Source organism: Leuciscus leuciscus (assembly GCF_965113295.1).
Source record: "Leuciscus leuciscus genome assembly, chromosome: 8".
Lineage (NCBI taxonomy): Eukaryota > Metazoa > Chordata > Actinopteri > Cypriniformes > Leuciscidae > Leuciscus > Leuciscus leuciscus.
In genome coordinates, this window is record NC_138732.1 from 36,827,910 (window position 1) to 36,847,468 (window position 19,559).

General features: G+C 38.2%; 1 protein-coding gene across 1 annotated transcript; it reads left to right on the top strand.

Moving 5' to 3' along the window:
• The first annotated feature begins 328 nt into the window (after positions 1 to 328).
• Positions 329 to 13,028, top strand: asb12b (ankyrin repeat and SOCS box-containing 12b). The gene is made up of 3 exons (XM_082178416.1): positions 329 to 446; positions 3,535 to 4,372; positions 11,260 to 13,028. Exons 2-3 carry the CDS (start codon positions 3,556 to 3,558, stop codon positions 11,391 to 11,393), a joined length of 951 nt encoding a protein of 316 aa, XP_082034542.1. The 5' UTR covers positions 329 to 446; positions 3,535 to 3,555; the 3' UTR covers positions 11,394 to 13,028.
• The last annotated feature ends 6,531 nt before the right edge of the window (positions 13,029 to 19,559 follow it).

Genomic DNA, 19,559 nt, shown 5'->3' on the forward strand with positions numbered 1-19,559 from the left:
ACATTTGTCTCTCAGGGACTTAGGTACATCAGCAGCTGACGTCATCTATAGCCCCTGACAGCTGCAACTCAATGACAGTTATCAAGACAAAAGTACTAGATGACTCCTATAACACAATTATAACATAAACTACTACAGCCTTAATAGTTTCAACACAACATTGCTGTTTTGAAAATGTTATCAATGGTTATTATCCATTTATAGACCACATTCCAGTGACATTCCAAACTCACACTAACAGCTCGAGCTGTCTGTGACTGTCACAGGTCTATCACCTTTCTAATTATAACTCCATCCTCTGGCCCTCCAAGAATGGAAGTTTGGTCCGATCCATTTGTGGCCTAAACTTAGCCCGTGTGGCTGCTCAGATCTGTTTGTGTCACACTGACCCTCAGTGCTACAAAGCTTACATGTGTTTCTCTCTGTGGATACTACACACTCTACAGGTAAGCTACAATTACACAAGAAATTGTACTTTATTAGCAGAAGCATTTAATAACCTTCATTAAGTGTCATTTAAAGTACCTCCAAACTTCTCTTGGTGGATTGACACTATATGAACTGTTGTTAACGATGGCATTTGTGACTTTACTTAAAAAAAAAATACATAAGCATAGTTTGTTTTTGAAGTAGTTACGGCAGCAGTGACTTATATTAGAATAAATAAATATGTTTAATTTGGAGATTTCTGTTCATGGGTGCTATTTGGTAGACTGTGACTACAACTCGAACATATGCTAAATATAATGGACACCAGAGCTAGTTATCACAGCGGAAAGTTGTCAGAGGTCAATATCTCACTTAAAATTAGTTTTTTGTCCAATTACACAAATTAGTTTTCTCTAGCAGTGATTTCCAACAGCTAGTCTTAAATTAGCATATGTTTTGCCAGTTCATTGCACCAAATGAAAACCCATCCTGTCTCTATCATAACTATAATCAACAAAATATTTGTATTAACAAATTAACATCAAAATCATATTGACAGACAATATTTAACTGTAAAATGAAGGTAGATCTAAACTGAAAGATAGATTTTAATTGAACTGTTTTCAGAACAAGAATATTTTCATTAATATCAGATCAGGGCAAATTTCCACGTGTTTTAAATAATGTTATTTTCAAATATTTAGTAAATTACATGATCTTTCGGCAAACAATATTTAATTATAATATGTATCAACTGCTTTGTACTTAATAATTGTTATTAGGCTTCCACATCAAAACAAAATAGTACAAATTGTGTGTTACTTAAACCCAATCCCCCACACATGAAAATATTCTGTTTTCGTTTTTTGAGATATTTACAACAGCATAGGCTTGTATTGGACTATCTATAAACAGTAGCTGTGCATGTTCATTAAGTATAAAGGGTAGACTGAGTACAGTTGTTACCGAGTACAGACAGATGTCTGTGCAGACATTCACATTAGCACATAGTCCACAATACCTGAAAAAAAGAAATGTAATGGTGACGTTATGTTTTAAATTTACTTCCTCTTTTATTGTGAACAGATTGAAATTCTTTTCTGATCATCAACTGTGTCTGTTTTCTAAATATACATTTTTCATTCGCCTTTTGGGACATGCAAATATGTTAGGAAGCTGAGAAAATCAGGCAAATATCCAGTGTGATCAGCTGTAACACTATGTTATAATATGTGCTCCCATTATGACTGCTTTGATGGTGGGACAAAGGCTTTATCCAAAAACCTAGGCAGCTGCCAGGAACTGACTTGTTGCCTCCCTGCCCTGTCAGGCAATGACTTAACAGTCAGTGTTTATGCATGAAGATACCTCACAAAATTGATTTCAGACAGACTTCTGAGGCAGCGTGACGATTTAATGATCGATAACAAAACAGAAAGAGCTTTGGTGACAACAAATTAATTATTTAAATAACTACAATACTAACTTTTCGCTAGAAATGTCATCATAAGTGGGAAAAGTTGGTCAAAATGTACACTTTACACACAAACTGACCACCAACCTCAAATTTCAGATGCCATCTTGATTTTTAAAGCTCAACAGTCAGAGAATGGAACGTTTTGAAGGAGACATCCTATCTCCGTATCCCGCCTGCGGAGGCAGCGTTTTTCAGTTTTCGGAGGCAGCCAATGTGTTTCTGCCCCCAGTGTGAAAATGATTAAAAGCATAAATTCCACAATTTTTTTTTTTATAATAATAATACTGACCTGATATAAGATGAGATAAGCATCTTTATTGTCATTGTATGCACACAGTAGTACACATCAACGAAATGGAGTTAGCAGCTCTAAAAAAAAAAGACGCATAAAACAATAAGTAATAATAAATAACTAGTAAAAAAATATAAACAATATAAACATAATTTAAACAATACACAGTATAAACAGTAGTTCAACCACAGTATAGTACTTTAAAAACAACATCAGTATTAAGGGTACGTACATAATTGTAAACACTGTTCATAGTAAAACAGATGAAACAGTATATTATGATGGTAAACAGTACAAACATTAATGCAGCAGCACTAAAATAAATAATAATGTTCACTGTTATGTGTCATAATATGTATGTAAAAAGGATGCATTAGCAGATATGTGGATGATTAGTTGCATTGTAAGTTCCGGGATTGATATATAAGCATAAGCATACATTACAAATATTTTTAAATGATCAGAGTAAAATAAACATATATAATAAAGAAAGAAATATAAATAATAAAGAAATATATAAAATGTTTCATATTTTATCAAATAATATTTAATTTAAATGTCTAGTCTAATGTCTAATGTCTTAAATCTAGTTTAGCACATTAAAATTGAGTGCTGTACCAGGCATGAGGACAGTTCTAACAAAAGCATCCTTATCCTCAAGATGAATTGTACGAGTAGAGGAAAGCCCTAATATACCCAACAGTATACACAAATACCAAATTTTACTACTCAGTTGCTGATATTAAACCCAACAGCTTCTTTTAACTGTTGCTATCACTTCGCTTATCTGTGTTTTGCATACTCCACATGATAGACTATCAGTCTCTGCATTAGTGGAGGGATTTTTAAAGTTCAACAAACTTGAATGCAATATAAAATTAGCTTTTTCCGCAATCAGAAGTCCAAATGACTGTAGAAGACTGATTATTTTCCCCACAGAATCTCGCTGTGCAAGGGTAAATGTGACCGAGTCGACCGACCCAGGTGGCAACGAGTGACTGTCACTAAACTGATTTGCTCAAAAACACTGACTCGGTAACAAAACACCAATACTTTGCTGCTCAGAGACATTCAACGGTTGAATCCTATTTCGTTTGGAACTAAAGCAAAAATAGACAATTAAATATTGTGTCTAAAAAGACAGTTACTCTATATTAACTTTGTTTATGAAAACTCTCAAGCTATGAATATCAGCAACGCTATTAAGTGTGGGCTTGGAAACAAAAGCATGATTTTGAGTGTGCTTTGCTTTAAATGTAACAACTATTTTGATCTTTTTTTATGTTGTAGAGCTTGAGAGTAATTTTAATTCTTTCTTTCTTGTTGTCGAATGGAGACTTGATCAGTTTGCTGAAGAATGCTTTTGGATAAGTCCACCAGCATGAGTTTGATGGACATCTCTAAGATCTTTTCTCTTCTTCAACCAAAAGAGGATGAGGAAGAAGACACAAACTGTTGCCAGGAACTGAATCAAGCTGTCTATAAAGATGACGACAAACTCCTTACTGATCTCCTGTCTCAGGATAAGTACAGGAAATGCATCAACCATCGCAGTGGCTGGGGCATCCCGGTTACTCCACTGCGCACTGCTGCGGCTCAGGGTCACCTGCACTGTCTCGAGGTCCTCCTGGCTCACGGGGCAGAGGTGGACAGCCTAGATGTCAAAGCTCAGACTCCACTTTTCACGGCCGTCGCTGCCAAACACCTAGACTGTGTTGTTGCTTTATTAGAAGCTGGTGCAAACCCTAATGGTAGCCTGTATAACAACTGCTCGCCGGTGCTCACTGCGGCCCGAGAGGGTGACGTGGACATCCTGAGGGAGCTTCTGCGACACGGAGCTGACGTAGACGTCAAGCCCAAAATGCCCGACTGGGCCTCGAACGCCACGACATGCCGAGGACCACTCTACATTTCAGCTGTTTATGGCCATCTGGATTGCTTCAAACTGTTACTGCAGCATGGAGCGAACCCAGACTACAACTGCACTGAGGAAAAGATGCTGACCAGGTTCAAACAGCCTAAAACTGTCCTGGAGATGTGTCTGAGATACGGCTGTGGGCTAGAATACATTCAGCTGCTCATAGACTTTGGAGCAAATGTCTTTCTACCCACTTTAATTGTTGACAAAACAACCAGACAAAATGAAGCAGTAATGCTTCTGCTGAAAGAGAGAGGTAAGTCTGTAAAACATGCATCTGTGATATCTACACTAGTTCACTTTAAAAAAAAAAATGTTGCTGTTAATTTACTCACCTTTAGGCCTTTTGTTGAGTTCTTCAGTAGATCAGTAAATAATATGTTTAGCTGAAACCATGGTCCATGGAGAATCACAAAATGTAAATCAAAATGAATACCCGTGGCTCCTGATGATACATCGAGATTTTAAGAAGGAAATGATCGGTCTGTTCAATAAACTGAACATTATTTACAACATTATTACTTGTAATACACAGCCTTGGCAAATGTTCCTAAGCATGTTCACGGCAGTCTGGAGCTCGAGCTTCCTGTCGCATTGTGACATATGTGTATATGTACGTATAAATAATGTACCTCTTTTCACATATTTAATTTGTAATGCAGAAGTTAAACACTAATAGGGTAACCTTCCATAGTGGTGAATGTGAGATAACAGCAACACATACAGTACTTTCAAAAGGGAACTTGCACTGCGTCAGAACGCTTATCTAATCACGGTAATCCTATTGGCCGGCGACAGCCTATTACATCATCACTGGTGTAACCCGGAAGTATATAAGGGGAGCCTGGAGAACATGCCAACAACTTTTTCGTCTTCAGGGACTGTTTTTTTTTGTACGCTTCAACCTGACAACTACAAAAAGGTAATCATGGCTTGTGAAAAACGCTTCAGGAAGTGTGTGCATCCGTGTCTAAGATACTGATACTTGATGACACACAACTTGTGTGTTTATTGTTTGGGCTCAGAGCATGCACGATCAGTTCCTAAGGGATCTGCTTGTGCCACTGTGAGTTTTTTCCCTTGAGAAAACTCCACTCTCGTCTGCTCTCTTCTCGAGGGAAGAGGGACAGACATCTGTACCAGGCAATTCAGGTCCCGCTCGCACTGAAGCAGAGCAGAGACTGGAATCGTGAGACACTTTATATTTGTGTGTCGGCCCTCACGGGGCCACCTCGATTTATGGCTTAGTAACTAGGAAATTGGTGGCGGTTTGCTATTCTCGACTTGAGCCTCTCAGTATCTGAGCGAAGGTTCCTTAGAGCTAGAGCCCATCAGGATAAATTATTCCTGTAAATCTAGTTGTTCCTAGTACTGGCCTCCTCTTCCTAAAAGAGTCATCTAGCCAAGGCCTGCCTTTTGCACTAGGCGTAAAAATGCTAGTGGTGTTACAGGGGGGTAAATAGCAGCATAGGTAGCAGGCTATCTTCAAAAAGCCTCCCATGCAGATATTTCATGGGCGTTGTCAGGCCTTTTCTCTCTAGAAAGTAAGAAGCGGTATGTTCAGGCCTCTGCCCTTTAGAGCTGAGTATTGTAGCTAGTTTATCCAGATAGGCCTTAAAATTGAATAAAATAATTAAAGTCATGAGGTTGAATGTGGTTGGCCACTTATTGTGGCCTCCATTTCCTTAGGTTTGGTAGAGTATTTAAAATCTGTCTTGTAAAAAATACAAATTAATAGGCCTCGACCATGATACATTCCTCAGGGTCATGCTGATAGTACTCCCCTTGTTAGGGTCTTTATTTAGAGTTCTTTGCTACTCATAGCTCGTATGATATCACCCTTCACCACCCAGGCTCAGGTAAAGACAGATTAGTTGCTCCCTCCCACTTGGGATGGTTGAGTATGTTCCCTTAGAGCCGAAGCACTGCCTGGGCTGACGCCGTGACATTCGAAGCTGTAGGCCTTACAGTAGGCCTCCTCGATAGTCCGGTAGCATAAGATTGCACTCCCCTTGCTTTAAAGGGTCGATAGCACTTCTGCTGAGTACACTGCCTGTTGGCAATGTAAACATTAGAGCTGGAGGAGCTCCCCTTTCAGAGTGTCCAGCCTCCACAGGGCTCTGAAGCACTGTGTAGATCCAGGATTGAGTACAGTCACTCCCCTCGTTTGCAAGGTTTAGAAAGCACTATGCTGAATTCTACTCTCCAGGATGCCCGTTTCCATGATCCGGTCTGTGAGTGATTACTGCCACTATCTGCAGTCCTCACTATTGGATGCCTCCACAAGTAAGGCAAGTAATACTAGAGACTCTGTTTAAAAAGCACTGCCCGGGGCTGAGGTCTGTGAAAGTCGAAGTTGTAGGCCTTACAGTAGGCTTCATCGATAATCCGGTAGCGTAAGATTGTACTCCCCTTGCTTTAAAGGGTCGATAGCACTTTTTTCTGTGTACACTGCCTGTTGGCAGTGTGAAATAAGTATAACCAGACTCACAGATATGTCTGTGAGAGCACCTGACTTCTGTGGCTTGCTCTGCTAACAGTCCCGCTATCAAGTAGTTAGGCCTTGACAGGCCCCCTTGAAGGCGGATCCCCAACGAGTTGGATGCTTAGCATTGCAAAGGCAAAATCTAGCCCAGAGCCTGGTCAATACTTATCAGGTTGAGTATAGTGTTCCAGAATCTATTTGAGGATTGTTCTGTATGGATACTTAGCTCCCTAAGTCTGGTCAGAAGGTCGAAGGACTCTCATGAGGCCTCCTTGTTAGATCAGCCCTAGAGCTGGAGGTGCTCCCCTATTAGGGTCCCTTTCAGAGTGCCCAGCCTCCACATGGCTTTGAAGCACTGTGTAGATCCAGGATTGGGTAGAGTTACTCCCCTCGTTCGCAAGGGTTAGAAAGCACTATGCTGGGTTCTACTCTCTAGGATGCCCGTATCTATGATCCGGTCTGTGAGCGATCACTGCCACTATCTGCAGCCCTCTCTATCGGATGCCTCCACAGGTGAGGCAAAATATGTTAGAGACTCTGTTTAGGAAACAGACAGGTTGTTGGCAAGACTAGGTCTATAAATTAGACCAGGTCAGCCTCCCTGGTGGCATGTGGGGTTGACTTCATGTCCCCCTCAGCAAGGGACTGGATGGGACTCCTTTGGACCCCCTGGCCATATTCCCTTAAAGGAACCCCTTCCACGGAAGTTGTTGGTTCCAAAGCCTTTGAGCAGCCTTGGTAGGCCATCATTGTATTGGAGCACTCTTTGAGGCTTATAGCTTGGGCAGTGGCCATAGGCAATACTGTCACTGACAGCCTGTATGTGACCCGAAGGGGGAGTGTTTTGGGCATTTCAGTGAAACTGCCGTTTTTTGTCACAGCCATAATTTGGCATGCACTCCCCTAAGCATGGCAGCGTGGGTAGATCGTTCCCCGTAGTGTTCTGACGCAGTGTGAGTTACAGGTTCAACGTCTCAGGTTACGACTGTAACCTATGTTCCCTGAGAACAGGGAATGAGACACTGCGTCTTTTCGCCATGCCTCGGGGATGCCTGCTGAACAGTCCCTTCAGACGATAAGTTGTTGACATGTTCTCTATGCTCCCCTTATATACTTCCGGGTCGCACTAGTGATGTTGTCATAGGCTGTCGCTGGCCAATAGGATTACCATGATTAGATAAGCGTTTCAGACAGCGGTTCACGTGGAGGCGTTCACCATAGCGTTCTGACGCAGTGTCTCGTTCCCTGTTATCAGGGAACATAGGTTACAGTCGTAACCTGAGACGTTTTCTCCCACACATACGTGACATGAAGCTCGACCTCCAGACTGTTTGCCGAGGCTGTGGATTATAGGTAATACTGTTGTAAATAATGTTTAGTTTCTTGAACAGACCGATCATTTTGCTTTATAAGACCTCAATGTATCGTCAGGAGCCACGGGTATTCATTTTGTTTTGTCTGCATATGTTTTTTTGACTGGCAAAGTGACAGTATAGCCGTTGACTAGCATTTTATGAATCACCAAGAACTATTTCAGCTAAAAATCTTCTTTACTGTTTTACTGAAGAAAAAAAAGTCACCTACATTTTGGATGCCCTAAGGGTGAGTAAAGTAACAGCAAACTTTCATTTTTGGGTGAACTATCCCTTTAAGACTTGTTGTTTCAACATTGTAAGAAATCCTCTAAATTCACTTTTAGCACTCAATATGCACTTAAATCTGATCTTAAGTGTTTGTGAGGGGTAGGTTTAGATTTAGTAACTTTGGACATAACTTGTGGGAAGGCCAAAATATATTACTAAAGATAAATAAATAAATAAATAAAAACATATTTTGTTACACCAAAATTAAGTAATTTAATTAATATGTCAAAAATAAATAAATAATAATAAATAAATACAATTATTTAAAATAAAATTCTGCATGCTTGTGTATTAAAGCTGAATCTGCTTTTGTGGGTCATAGCCTATCAAGACAATGTTTGATTTAAAGATAAGGCTTATAACTGTTAACTAGATAGGACACCACATTTTTATCCTCAAAAAAAAAAAAAAAAATAGTATGTTTTTATCCTAAAGCTTTACTGTTCATAATGATTCGATGATTATAATATACAAATAATATATTAATTATATATATATATATATATATATATATATATATATACACGGCACATTGTTTAGCAACAAACAAACAACCAATAATAAACTTTTTTTTCTCATTAATTATTTACATGTTTTTTTTATAGAATTTGTGCTTTTCAATTATTCACCCATCCCTCCTAGTCCAAAAATCAGTCACCCATAGTTAGGGCCAAACAATATGTAAAGCAGTGGTTCTTAACTCCGGTCCTGGGGACCCGTTTAACACACATGATTCTGATCATCAGCTCGTTAGGGAAAAGCTCCATGCACTGAACTGTGGCTGCATCTTAAATTAAAAAAATTATGCCTTTGGAGGATGCATTCAAAGGTAGGAAGGCATCAAGACACATCTAAATTCACAGCTTCACTTTCTGTCTCCTGAGATACCTTCATCTGATCGATTTCTGAAGGCAGCAAATATCCCACAATCCTGTGCATTCCATTCCAGTGACAGTTGAGCTAAATAAATAAATAAATAAAATAAAGATGACATCTGAAAGTTGCGGGTGGTGGTCAGTTTGTGTTTAAATATATAGTACATTTTGACTGACATTTTCCACTTTTGCTGTCATTTCTAGTGAGAAATTACTATTGTTCTAAATACATATTCACTTAGTTTTCACCAAAGCTCTCTCTATATTTTGGTGTAGATCATTAAACCATTATGCTGCCTCAGAAGCCTGTCCGAAAAAAACTTTGTGAGGTACCTGCACAAACAGTTCCTGCAGTCATTGCAACAAGTCAGCTGCATAAGTTTTCGGATGCAGCCAGTGGCCCTGTCCCAAATAGCACCCTAAACACTCGCGAGCGTTTCTCAATATGGGTTCTTGTCTGTACTTGTGTTCTTGTGGACTTGTGAAACGTCATCAGTGGCTGCCCAAGTACTGTTCCAATTCAAAGTTCACATCTAGCCAAGTACAGTTCAGATCCCCGTATGTTTTCTTGATCTGCCCCTTTTATCGAGGATGCATCGAGAAGTGACTTGTGAGGACTTGAGACAGCCAGGTATCCCAGAATGCATCTCGCACCAACCAGCAAGCATCAATAGCAAAGGAGAAAACCCACGTAATTTAAAAATACTGTTATTGTGTCACAAAATTTTGTTTTAGAGTTTTCAGGTGAGAATGTAGTTGTTTAAAGCTCAAATCTTTGGTTTATTTATGAGCTCCTATTTGAAAATTTGATGTGATGTTTTCGTTTTGTGAGATCCAGTCGATCACCGGGTGCTCGGCGCTCATGTACCCCGACTGGAACAACCTTTCCTCGGCTGATCCTTCTGACATTTTCCGCTGGCTCTGATGTCTCTGTAGTGCTTAAACATGATATATTATTAATCTTGTGTATCTAACGGCCGGTCTTTGGTCTCATGAATCTATAATTTGTTCCGGATCAAATTGTTTTGGCTGAGGGCAAAGAGGAGTTTGATAACTTTATATATTTATTTAGGCTATTTATCTTTACCGTTGTAGCCTACTAGAGTGCTGACTTTGCTTCTTATACCTTTTATATTTTTATAATGGCTATTATTGATCATTAAACCTGACATTTAACAAAAAGAGGCAGGGTTGTGTTTTATGTCATATTTAATTTGATTACAGTGAAGATAATCAGAGTACACATGCACATATTGCCTGAACCACATATTAATATGTTTAATACTTAAAAAAAAGAGGGGGGAAAAAGAGGCAAGGTTGTGTTATGCATTTTGTTTTGTTATAAATATACAAAAAGTGTAGATAATCAATGTACTCTTTGCCTAAACTACAATAATGTGACTTAATATGTTTAATATTTTTTAAGCAAAAAATGAAAAGAGGCAGGGTGGTGTTTTATAACACATTTCATTTTATTGAAGCCTAAATATACAGTACATACAGAAATAACCGTATTCAAGTACGCTGCTGTACCATTTACAGAATTACCGGACTTGCGTCCTCCCTCGGGAGTTCATTCTCCTGAGTAAACTTGGCAAGTCCAAACTTTGCATAGGCCTACTTGTATTGAGAAATGCCTGCGGTCTTCCTACGAGTCCACACGTTCGTGACGTAACGCCGCTTTGATTGTCGGGAAGAAGTCTGCTGTGGAGCTTTTTTCAGTGCGGGCTCGGCAAAAGTGCACATCGAGGGCGCATATCGGCAGTGACGGGTGGCGCTCGCGAGCACCCTTCTAGGATCAAATGGGACATCTACGGTCTCATGGACTTAACAGACACTCGCACGCGGTGGCCATTGTTAGACCGAAAGTGCATATGAAGTGTGCCATTTGGGACAGGGCCAGTGTGTCATATAAGAGAGAATACAGTAAAAATTGAGGTGAGCGGTGGATCCCTTGGATGGAGTTGAAAACCAGTTATGTAGAAATTAGCATGTAGTAGCTAAGAATGAAAACCACTGATTCTATGAGAGGTGCTCACTAATACAGCCTCAAATATTGTGTTTGTGTGTGTGCGTGCGTGTGCTCAGCTTTTTATTATTATTTTGTCATTCATTCCTATGTGATCCTCTCTATATACAGTTTGTCCAAAACCACTGATGTCTCAGGCGCGACTTGCTTTATGGAAGTTTCTTCCCACGGAGAACAAAATGTGCTCCATAGATTGTCTGGACATTCCAAAAATACTGAAGGACTATTTGAATCATGTATCCTGATTTCCCTACATTTCCCTTCTAATGTGGAATACACAACTTAAAATTTGACTAATATTATTTTCCCTTTTTGTAAAATGTTGTGATATTTAATATTTGTAATATTTTCTGTATTAAGAAATCTAAATATTATATAATGGTTTATACAGGAGTGACTTTATTATTTTTAATAAATCATTTATGAATATCTGGTTAATGCAACAAACGAAAAGAGTTCAAATGTGTTTGTTCATACAGTAGGTTACGTTCTTGTTTTGTTGATGGAATGTAACATCAATTCATGTGAAAGATTTTCTGCCCTCTAATGGTTAAAATGATTACTGTCTTGTGGTGACCCTGGACAAGATGGTATCTGTTCCATGGTTGAATCAGCTAGCAAAGGCATGTAAACTTCTTAATTCTGGCTGGTGGGAGGTTTGTTAAAGGCATAGTTCTCCCCAAAATTTTTATTCTGTCATAATTTACTCACCCCGAAGTTGTTCCAAACCTGTATGAATCCCTGTATGAATTTTGGGTGAACTATCCCTTTAATGCAGAGCTGCTTCTGAACTGTGGCTCTCCAGGAGCGGAGTTTGACAGAATTGACAGCCCTGGTCTACTCTGCACCCAAGTATAAGGACTTAAGTAGATCAGAAAAGTAAGACTAAAAGCTGTTTATGAAGTATCAGTTATATTGCAGGGATGAGCGGGGCACAACCTAATGCTGGGTTAGGTAATATCACTGAACATATAGCAAAAGTAAATCTCTTAAAGGTATAGCGGAGGATTTTCTTTTTCCGGGTGGGTAGCCTATACTATTGGTCCACCTAAGTGTCAATCATTCTGGTGATATGTTTACATAAGGCCGTCGTACGTGCTCGTGCACACGATTCACATGATGGTGTGCGCTCAAAACACAGGTTGGGCTTCCCACTGATGCCTCAGTCGCGAAGTTTCTACTTGACAGGTAAAGTTTGGCATGCTATTTGGAGAAATCCATTTAAAATCACTGCTAGTAAAAGTTAATGTAAGCTATGATTAGCGATGCTAGCCGTCTCTCATGCACACGTTTAATAGGCGTTCCCTCTCGGGAGCAGGTAGAGTGTTGCGCATGTGCATTTTTTCAAAAAGTTGAGAGGGCGGTTCTTTTCTAAAATTCGGGGAAATCCTCCGCTATACCTTTAAGTTGATTTTTCATATCTCTCTCTTTTTTATTTATTTTTTTTAAATGAGAGAAATCTGATATCATTTTAATCATATATCTGTTATTTAATGATCTCACCAGCAGAAGACACTAGCCGGGTTTAAATCCCAGTTGCACATGTGGGGAACGTTGTAACACTGCGTTACAATGTGCCCCTATTAGAGCTATGCTATTCTATTCTACACTTTTATTAATTCTATTGAGAAACCATTTGAAAAGGGTGAATCAAGACTGAGAGTCAATGTTCAGAAATTATTAATTATCATTATGTTTTGAACTATGCTGTATAGCTGTGTTTGTGGTGTGTTTGTTGTCAAACTCAAAAATTACTTTATTTTTAATGTCATTATTTTATATGAAAAAGTTAATAATTGTATTTTATTTTATTTCTGCCTCTAGAACATCTTCAAGTTGCCTTTTTTGCATAATAAATTATGTCATGCCTCAAAACATCACTTCAGAAACTATTTGTCATTCATTTTGTTCTATAACAATCATTTACCATTTGATTTGTATTTTGTTTGTTACAACCGGACATATAAACTATTGTCATGCTAGTCAAGTCCATTTTATTTGTATGGTGTTTTCCACAATACGTGTTGTTTTAAAGTAGATTTATAGAAATTCATGATATTAATATTTCTATTACCTCCACACTGAACAGTTTGGCGCTAGGATAGTTTAAACATGGTGATAATATAAACAATGAAGCAGTTGAGATTTGCAAAAAGCCTATATATCGCTTTGAGTGTACTTTGTGGGTAGTTGGATTTACGTATTTTAGTGTTATGGAGGATCATTTATGTAAGGTTTTGTTATAGCAATGTGGCTTAGTGATAACCTAATTGCTATTTGGTGATGTGTATCACTAGCTATGTTTCCATCTATATATTTTTATTCATATTCTGGGATGTACACCAAACATCAAGATGCATAAAATCTTAAAATGAATAAAAATAAATGCGCTCAATAAAGGAGGATCATTTTTTGTTTATCCGATAAAAAGACCATAAATAAATCCATGAATAAAACATGAGACCAAATACATTTCTCATGCGCAACAAAAAACTAAATGCCAAGACCACAATACAGGATTTTAGTCAATAACCAACGTTTAAAGTTGTGTAGTCTGAACTAGGCATAATAGATGATAACTAGAAATGCACTGATTGCAATTTTTTTGGCCGATTCCGATTTCAGATTTTTTTGTAAGTGTGACGGCAAAGGAGATGTGCTCACTAACATAGATTTAGACAGATTTGTGAACAATATTTGAGAGAAATAGGCCTTTTGTCTACTTAGAAAAAGTCTTAGCTCTTTGAGTTCAGCTCATGAAAAATGGGGGCAAAAACAAAAGTGTTGCGTTTATAATTTTGTTCAGTGTAGTTTCAAAACAGGTGCTAGTGCGGTGGCTGTTACTTGCTATTTAAATCTAGCGGGTTTGGTGTCTCGTGTCGCAAATGTGATGTCTTGTGAACCTTTCTTTAGAACAGATGCTGTTTTTGCAAGGTGTAAGGAAGCTGGTCCTGCCGTTCTCAAGCACCCTAGTTTTGAAAGTGCTCACCGTGGGTTTGTGAGCTCCACTGAGGCACACATTTCCTACAATTACTCATCCCAAGTCGAGGAGTTGGGCATATGGAGCATTGTGGGGCCCATGTCGCTGTCTGCGGACCTTTTCATTCATTCTTTATTTTTACCAGGTTAAAAACTCATTGAGATTAAAATCTCTTTTACAAGAGTGACCTGGCCAAGATAGCAGAGACATATAGACATACAAATACACATCAAAACACAATCAAGGATCATGACAGCAATTAACCAATGGATAAAACACATAATCAGTTAAAAGTAACTTAAACTCGTTTAGTGATGGAAACATAGTCAGCTTTAAGATGTTTTGTAAATTATTCCAAGCAGATGAAGCATATATTTAAAGCCTTTTTTTTTGTTCTGTTCGAACTCGAGGAACCTTAAGATATAACAAATCATTAGAACGAAGATTGTAGCAAACATATGTTTTAAAAACGCAGAGAGACAAATAAGATGGAATTAGACCACAAATAGACTTATAAATATAAAATAAGGGAAGAATATACCTTGTACAATTAAGCAAGGTGTGCTTGGTAGGGTCTCTCTCTGGATATCAGCAGCTGTGGCAGAGGGCAAGGGAATAAAAAATTTAAACATTACCAAATGTATTACCAATTACACAACAAATACCAATTACAAATCTATTACTATTTTAATATTCCATACAGTCTGCCAGGCAGCCACATATAATTTGAGACAAACAAAATGGTTAACTTGATTTTAATACTACTGATAATTTACTGCCTTCTCTGAAGACAAAGAGAGCAGTGAAAGCCTTTCAACAGAACCCAGGCTTAAAAATATTTAATGACGATGCTGGTTGGTTTAAGTTGCGCACACACAGTTTATTTTAGATAAAGACAGCTTACTTTCACACTGGTTGGCCAAGCACAAAGTAAAGTTATAACATCTGAACATACCAGATGCTATATTCAGCTTTTATCACAGTTAACGTTATAGCTAACTTACAGAATTAAATGAAGATACCAACATTGTCATTTGATTAAAGCCCATATTTCAATCTCGTTATTTGAAATATTAATTAAATTACAATCCTGGTATCTTCATTTCATTCTGTAAGTAGGCTAACGTTATTCAGTGACCGTAAAATCTACAAGCTACATTTATGCTAGTGTGCAAACCACGACTTCAAGACCCCCGATTACAAGACAGCAAAACAGAAGTCCTAATAATGTTACAACAGCCTGTCTAGGCCGCTGTACGTGAGCTGTATCGTTCAGTTTCGTTCCGACAAACGGGGCACTAATTTTTCTTTTGCTCAATATGTTCAACGTTAATAAAAGGTATCCAAACAAAAAGTTCTCCACGCATTATCCTGCAGTTAATGAGAAATTGTAATTTATTGGCGCACTATATTGACTGCGTATTGAGACATCATGTAAAACGGTTGAGCTAGATTTTCAACCAATCAGCATCGAAAATGTAAGTAGGTCACAGCCGAAATCAAGCCAATATCACTACGCACATGTAAACATGGAGGAGGATGTAAGCAGCGCATCTTCATCTGATAGCGGCGATCAAGCTCGATTAACACCCGTAAAGTGTATTCTTCATGTCGGAAAAGATGGTGGGAAAGGTCCGCAGCCCTTTACTGAAGTCCGATGGGAAAAAATCAAGCATAGGAATGGCTCAAAACGTCGGACGCTACGGAGCTAACGTTAGCTATTGCTAATAAACATGTTGCCCTCCTGGACAAACCGGTCTCTGATGTCCCAACAACTACGGGTTTCACCCGGCCTGATATCGGCGTTTTATAGACGCTTGACTTGTGTGTGATGGGTAGGTTTAGGGGTCGGGTTAGTGTGTGTGTGAGAGAGAGAGAGAGAGAGAGAGAGAGAGAGAGAGAGAGAGAGAGAGAGAGAGAGAGAGAGAGACCGCGAGACCGCTGTCGGTAGCCTAAAAGAGGCCTAGAAATAGGGTTTCGTCCCACCAAGTGGGGCACTACCTACTTTTTTAACATCAGAAATATATAGAGATTCCTTAGGAAAAAGTTCTCCACACACAACCTTAGAGTTTTTGATAAAAATGATGTAATGATTCATGTCTGTGTTCCTCTGTCTTATTTAGCTTATTTACCAAATTCATAAAACTACTATGAAAAAATGTCCATGCTAACTCCACATAATTTATTAAAGAAATGCAACTCCAGTCAAAAAGATACAAATCATGATGAAAAGCTTGTTCAACAAAATGTTTTCTGTTTCTTTTAAAAATAATTTTAGGTCTACATTTTGGACCTTGTGGGCACGGATAAGATCTCTCCCTATTAGAATGAGAATGATACTAGAAGATACTAGAAAAGATACTAGAAAAGGCGGCATCCTCACAAATATGTTCCTTTTTAGAAAGAAATGATATCTGCGAGGATTATCAGTCAGGATTTAGACCGTACCATAGTACTGAGACAGCTCTCATTAGAGTCACAAATTATTTGCTCTTATTATCCGATCATGGTTGTATCTACACTGAACAAAATTATAAATGCGACACTTTTGTTTTTGCCCCCATTTTTCATGAGCTGAACTCAAAGATCTAAGGCTTTTTCTATGTACACAAAAGGCCTATTTCTCTCAAATATTGTTCACAAATATGTCCAAATCTGTGTTAGTGAGCACTCTTCCTTTGCCAAGATAATCCATCCACCTCACAGGTGTGGCATTTCAAGATGCTGATTAGACAGCATGATTATTGCACAGGTGTGCCTTAGGCTGGCCACAATAAAAGGCCACTCTAAAATGTACAGTTATTTAAGTTATTAACCAATGATCTTTGCAACGGAAGTGAATCAAGCAAAACTATCTTTAGCTGGACAATAACTTTATTCTAGAGCTGCTGTAAAGCCAAAACAATCTCTGTTACTTTAATTTCCTATTATCACTGTAAAGCTGCTTTGAAACAATCTATATTGTTAAAAGAGCTATATAAATGAAGGTGACTTGACTTGACTACTGAAGACCAATTTGTGAAACTGTAACACAAATGAACACTGATATTGAAAAAATAATATCTCTTACAAAGTTACAGTCACTTCACATAGCTCAAAACAATATGTAAGATATACTCAAATGTAATATATATATATATATATATATATATATATATATATATATATATATATATATATATATATATTAGGGCTGTCAATTAAACGCATTATTAACGGCGTTAACGCAAACCCATTTTAATGGAGTACATTTTTTTATTGCGCGATTAACGCGTAGCAAACTTTGTAGTTTTTTTTCACATGCTTTTGCAACAACTAGTAACGTTAGTAAAACTAACGTACAACACCACCGGATCTAGCTAGACCGGAAACAAAACAACAGGCACGCCGCACACACGTTTGGGCTTGCGAGCCGGCCAAAGAGTGGACGAGAAGCCTAGTAAGAAGTCTTACTAGGACAACTTGTATCGCACATCGGACGCGCACTTTGTCCGTTTATGGCCAGCAATAAAAACGCAGAATGGCGCCGCCGGTGTGTGTACACTCATAGAGAATAATGTGTTCGAATTTTAAATACGAGGCGCTGCGCTGCGCTTCGCTTCTCGTCCAGTGTGCGACCCCCTGTAACGTTACGTTTTGAGTGGATGAATGATGAGCGCAAGATGCAGAAATGGATACCAAAATAAGATTCTGAATGGAAAGTTTAATTTTAAAAAAGTGGCCAAATGGTTCAATTGACAAGACCAAAGTGATCTGTGTGTTTTGTCGTTGTGAACTGAGCTATCATCGCAGCACGTCCAGTCTGAAATACCACTTGATGGCCAAGCACACACACAGCTGATGCGAATTCTCCGCCCCCTCGTCAATATCAGGACCTAGTCAGTATTTCTTTCACCCTTTTATTGATGGACAGTGTTAAATTGTGTGAGAGATTATTGGCTCCAAGTGTGAATGTTAGTGTGAAATTGAACCCTACAGTATATGCCAATAATGTTTTCAATAAAAAACATTTGCACAAAGCAAGCCGATCCACTTTTCCATGTTGATAAGAGCATTAAAATGAGAAAAAAATTATGGGACAGAAAGAAATCTGACATTTAGAATAGATAAAAATGTGCGATTAATTGCGATTAAATGCGAGTTAACTATGACATTAATGCGATTAATCGTGATTAAATATTGTAATCGTTTGACAGCATTAATATATGTATACATATAAATCACCTACATATGACTTAGAACATAAGGATGTTACAATGAATAAAGAATCTAGCATCACGATCACGATCACATGCCTCGAGTTACATTTAGCATCTCACATGTTAATAGGTTTCAAACACATGCATAACTTATCAAAATACACATAACCATATGTTACTACATAGATTAACCTTTTAAACTTACAGATTGTGAAAAACAAGAAGGATGGACGTGGATCCACCTCTGTACTCTGCACCATGAGCTCTGAAAATCCTAAATGTCTGGTGACCACTAGGTGTCAGTATTGACAAAGTAAACTATACTATAACTAAGGCCAGGATATTATTGTTGTTTTATTTGACAGAGAATACAGAATTTCAAGCAGCAGAATCTCTATACATGCTTATAGCTTTTTTTTTGTGGCACGTGTCCCTGCTAGGATATTAGCAATATAGAACTATTCAACAATTTAGAATACACTAATACCAGAGCCCCCTTTAGGCAAGCCTCAGAGTTGCTGGTGAAGAGACAATAGACTCTTTTTAATGGATGTCAATGGAGGTGAGACATTTTTGCCATTTAAACATTTGTTGTTGTTGTTTTTTTTATTTATTTTTTTACTTTATTTAGTCTTGTAGTTTACACCTAAACATAGCTCTTTTATAAGAAGCAACAGAAAATTTGGCATCAGATAGGACCTAGTTTATGACACTTCCCAATAATTTCTATGGTTTTCTCAAACAGTGATTGAACTTGTTGACAGTTGTATGACAGTCACTACTTAAATGCCATATTGTGATGGGTTATCAAGGGACAAGTGAATGTGAGTTTAACTGATCTTTAAACGATCTTACTGAAAAAGTTGAAAGAATTCTTTAGAATTTAACTGAATGGTGTATTTTTAACGATTTAGGCTTCTATTGAATTACTAGAATAACCAAACCTGTTAATCGGAAAAGGGTGTCCACATACTTTTGGCAATGTAGGCCTGGTTTCACAGACAGGGCTTAGATTAAGCCAGGATTAGGCCTTAGTTCAATTAGGACATTTAAGTAGCTTTTATAAACATGCCTTAGAAATAAACATTACTGATGTGTTACTTGAGACAAAACAATGGCACTGACATATTTTAAGGTATGCCAGTGCAAGTTATTTTCAGTTAAAACAGCTCAAACATGCATTTAGTCTGGGACTAGGCTTAAACCTTGTCTGTGAAACGGGGTGATAGTGA

What these genes read in the sequence shown, in the direction of transcription:
- asb12b (XM_082178416.1), top strand. Translation starts at nt 3,556, where the DNA reads ATGCTTTTGGATAAGTCCACCAGCATGAGTTTGATGGACATCTCTAAG. An exon ending in GCTTCTGCTGAAAGAGAGAG is followed by an intron (nt 4,373 to 11,259) that starts GTAAGTCTGTAA and finishes CTCTATATACAG; the next exon opens with TTTGTCCAAAACCACTGATG.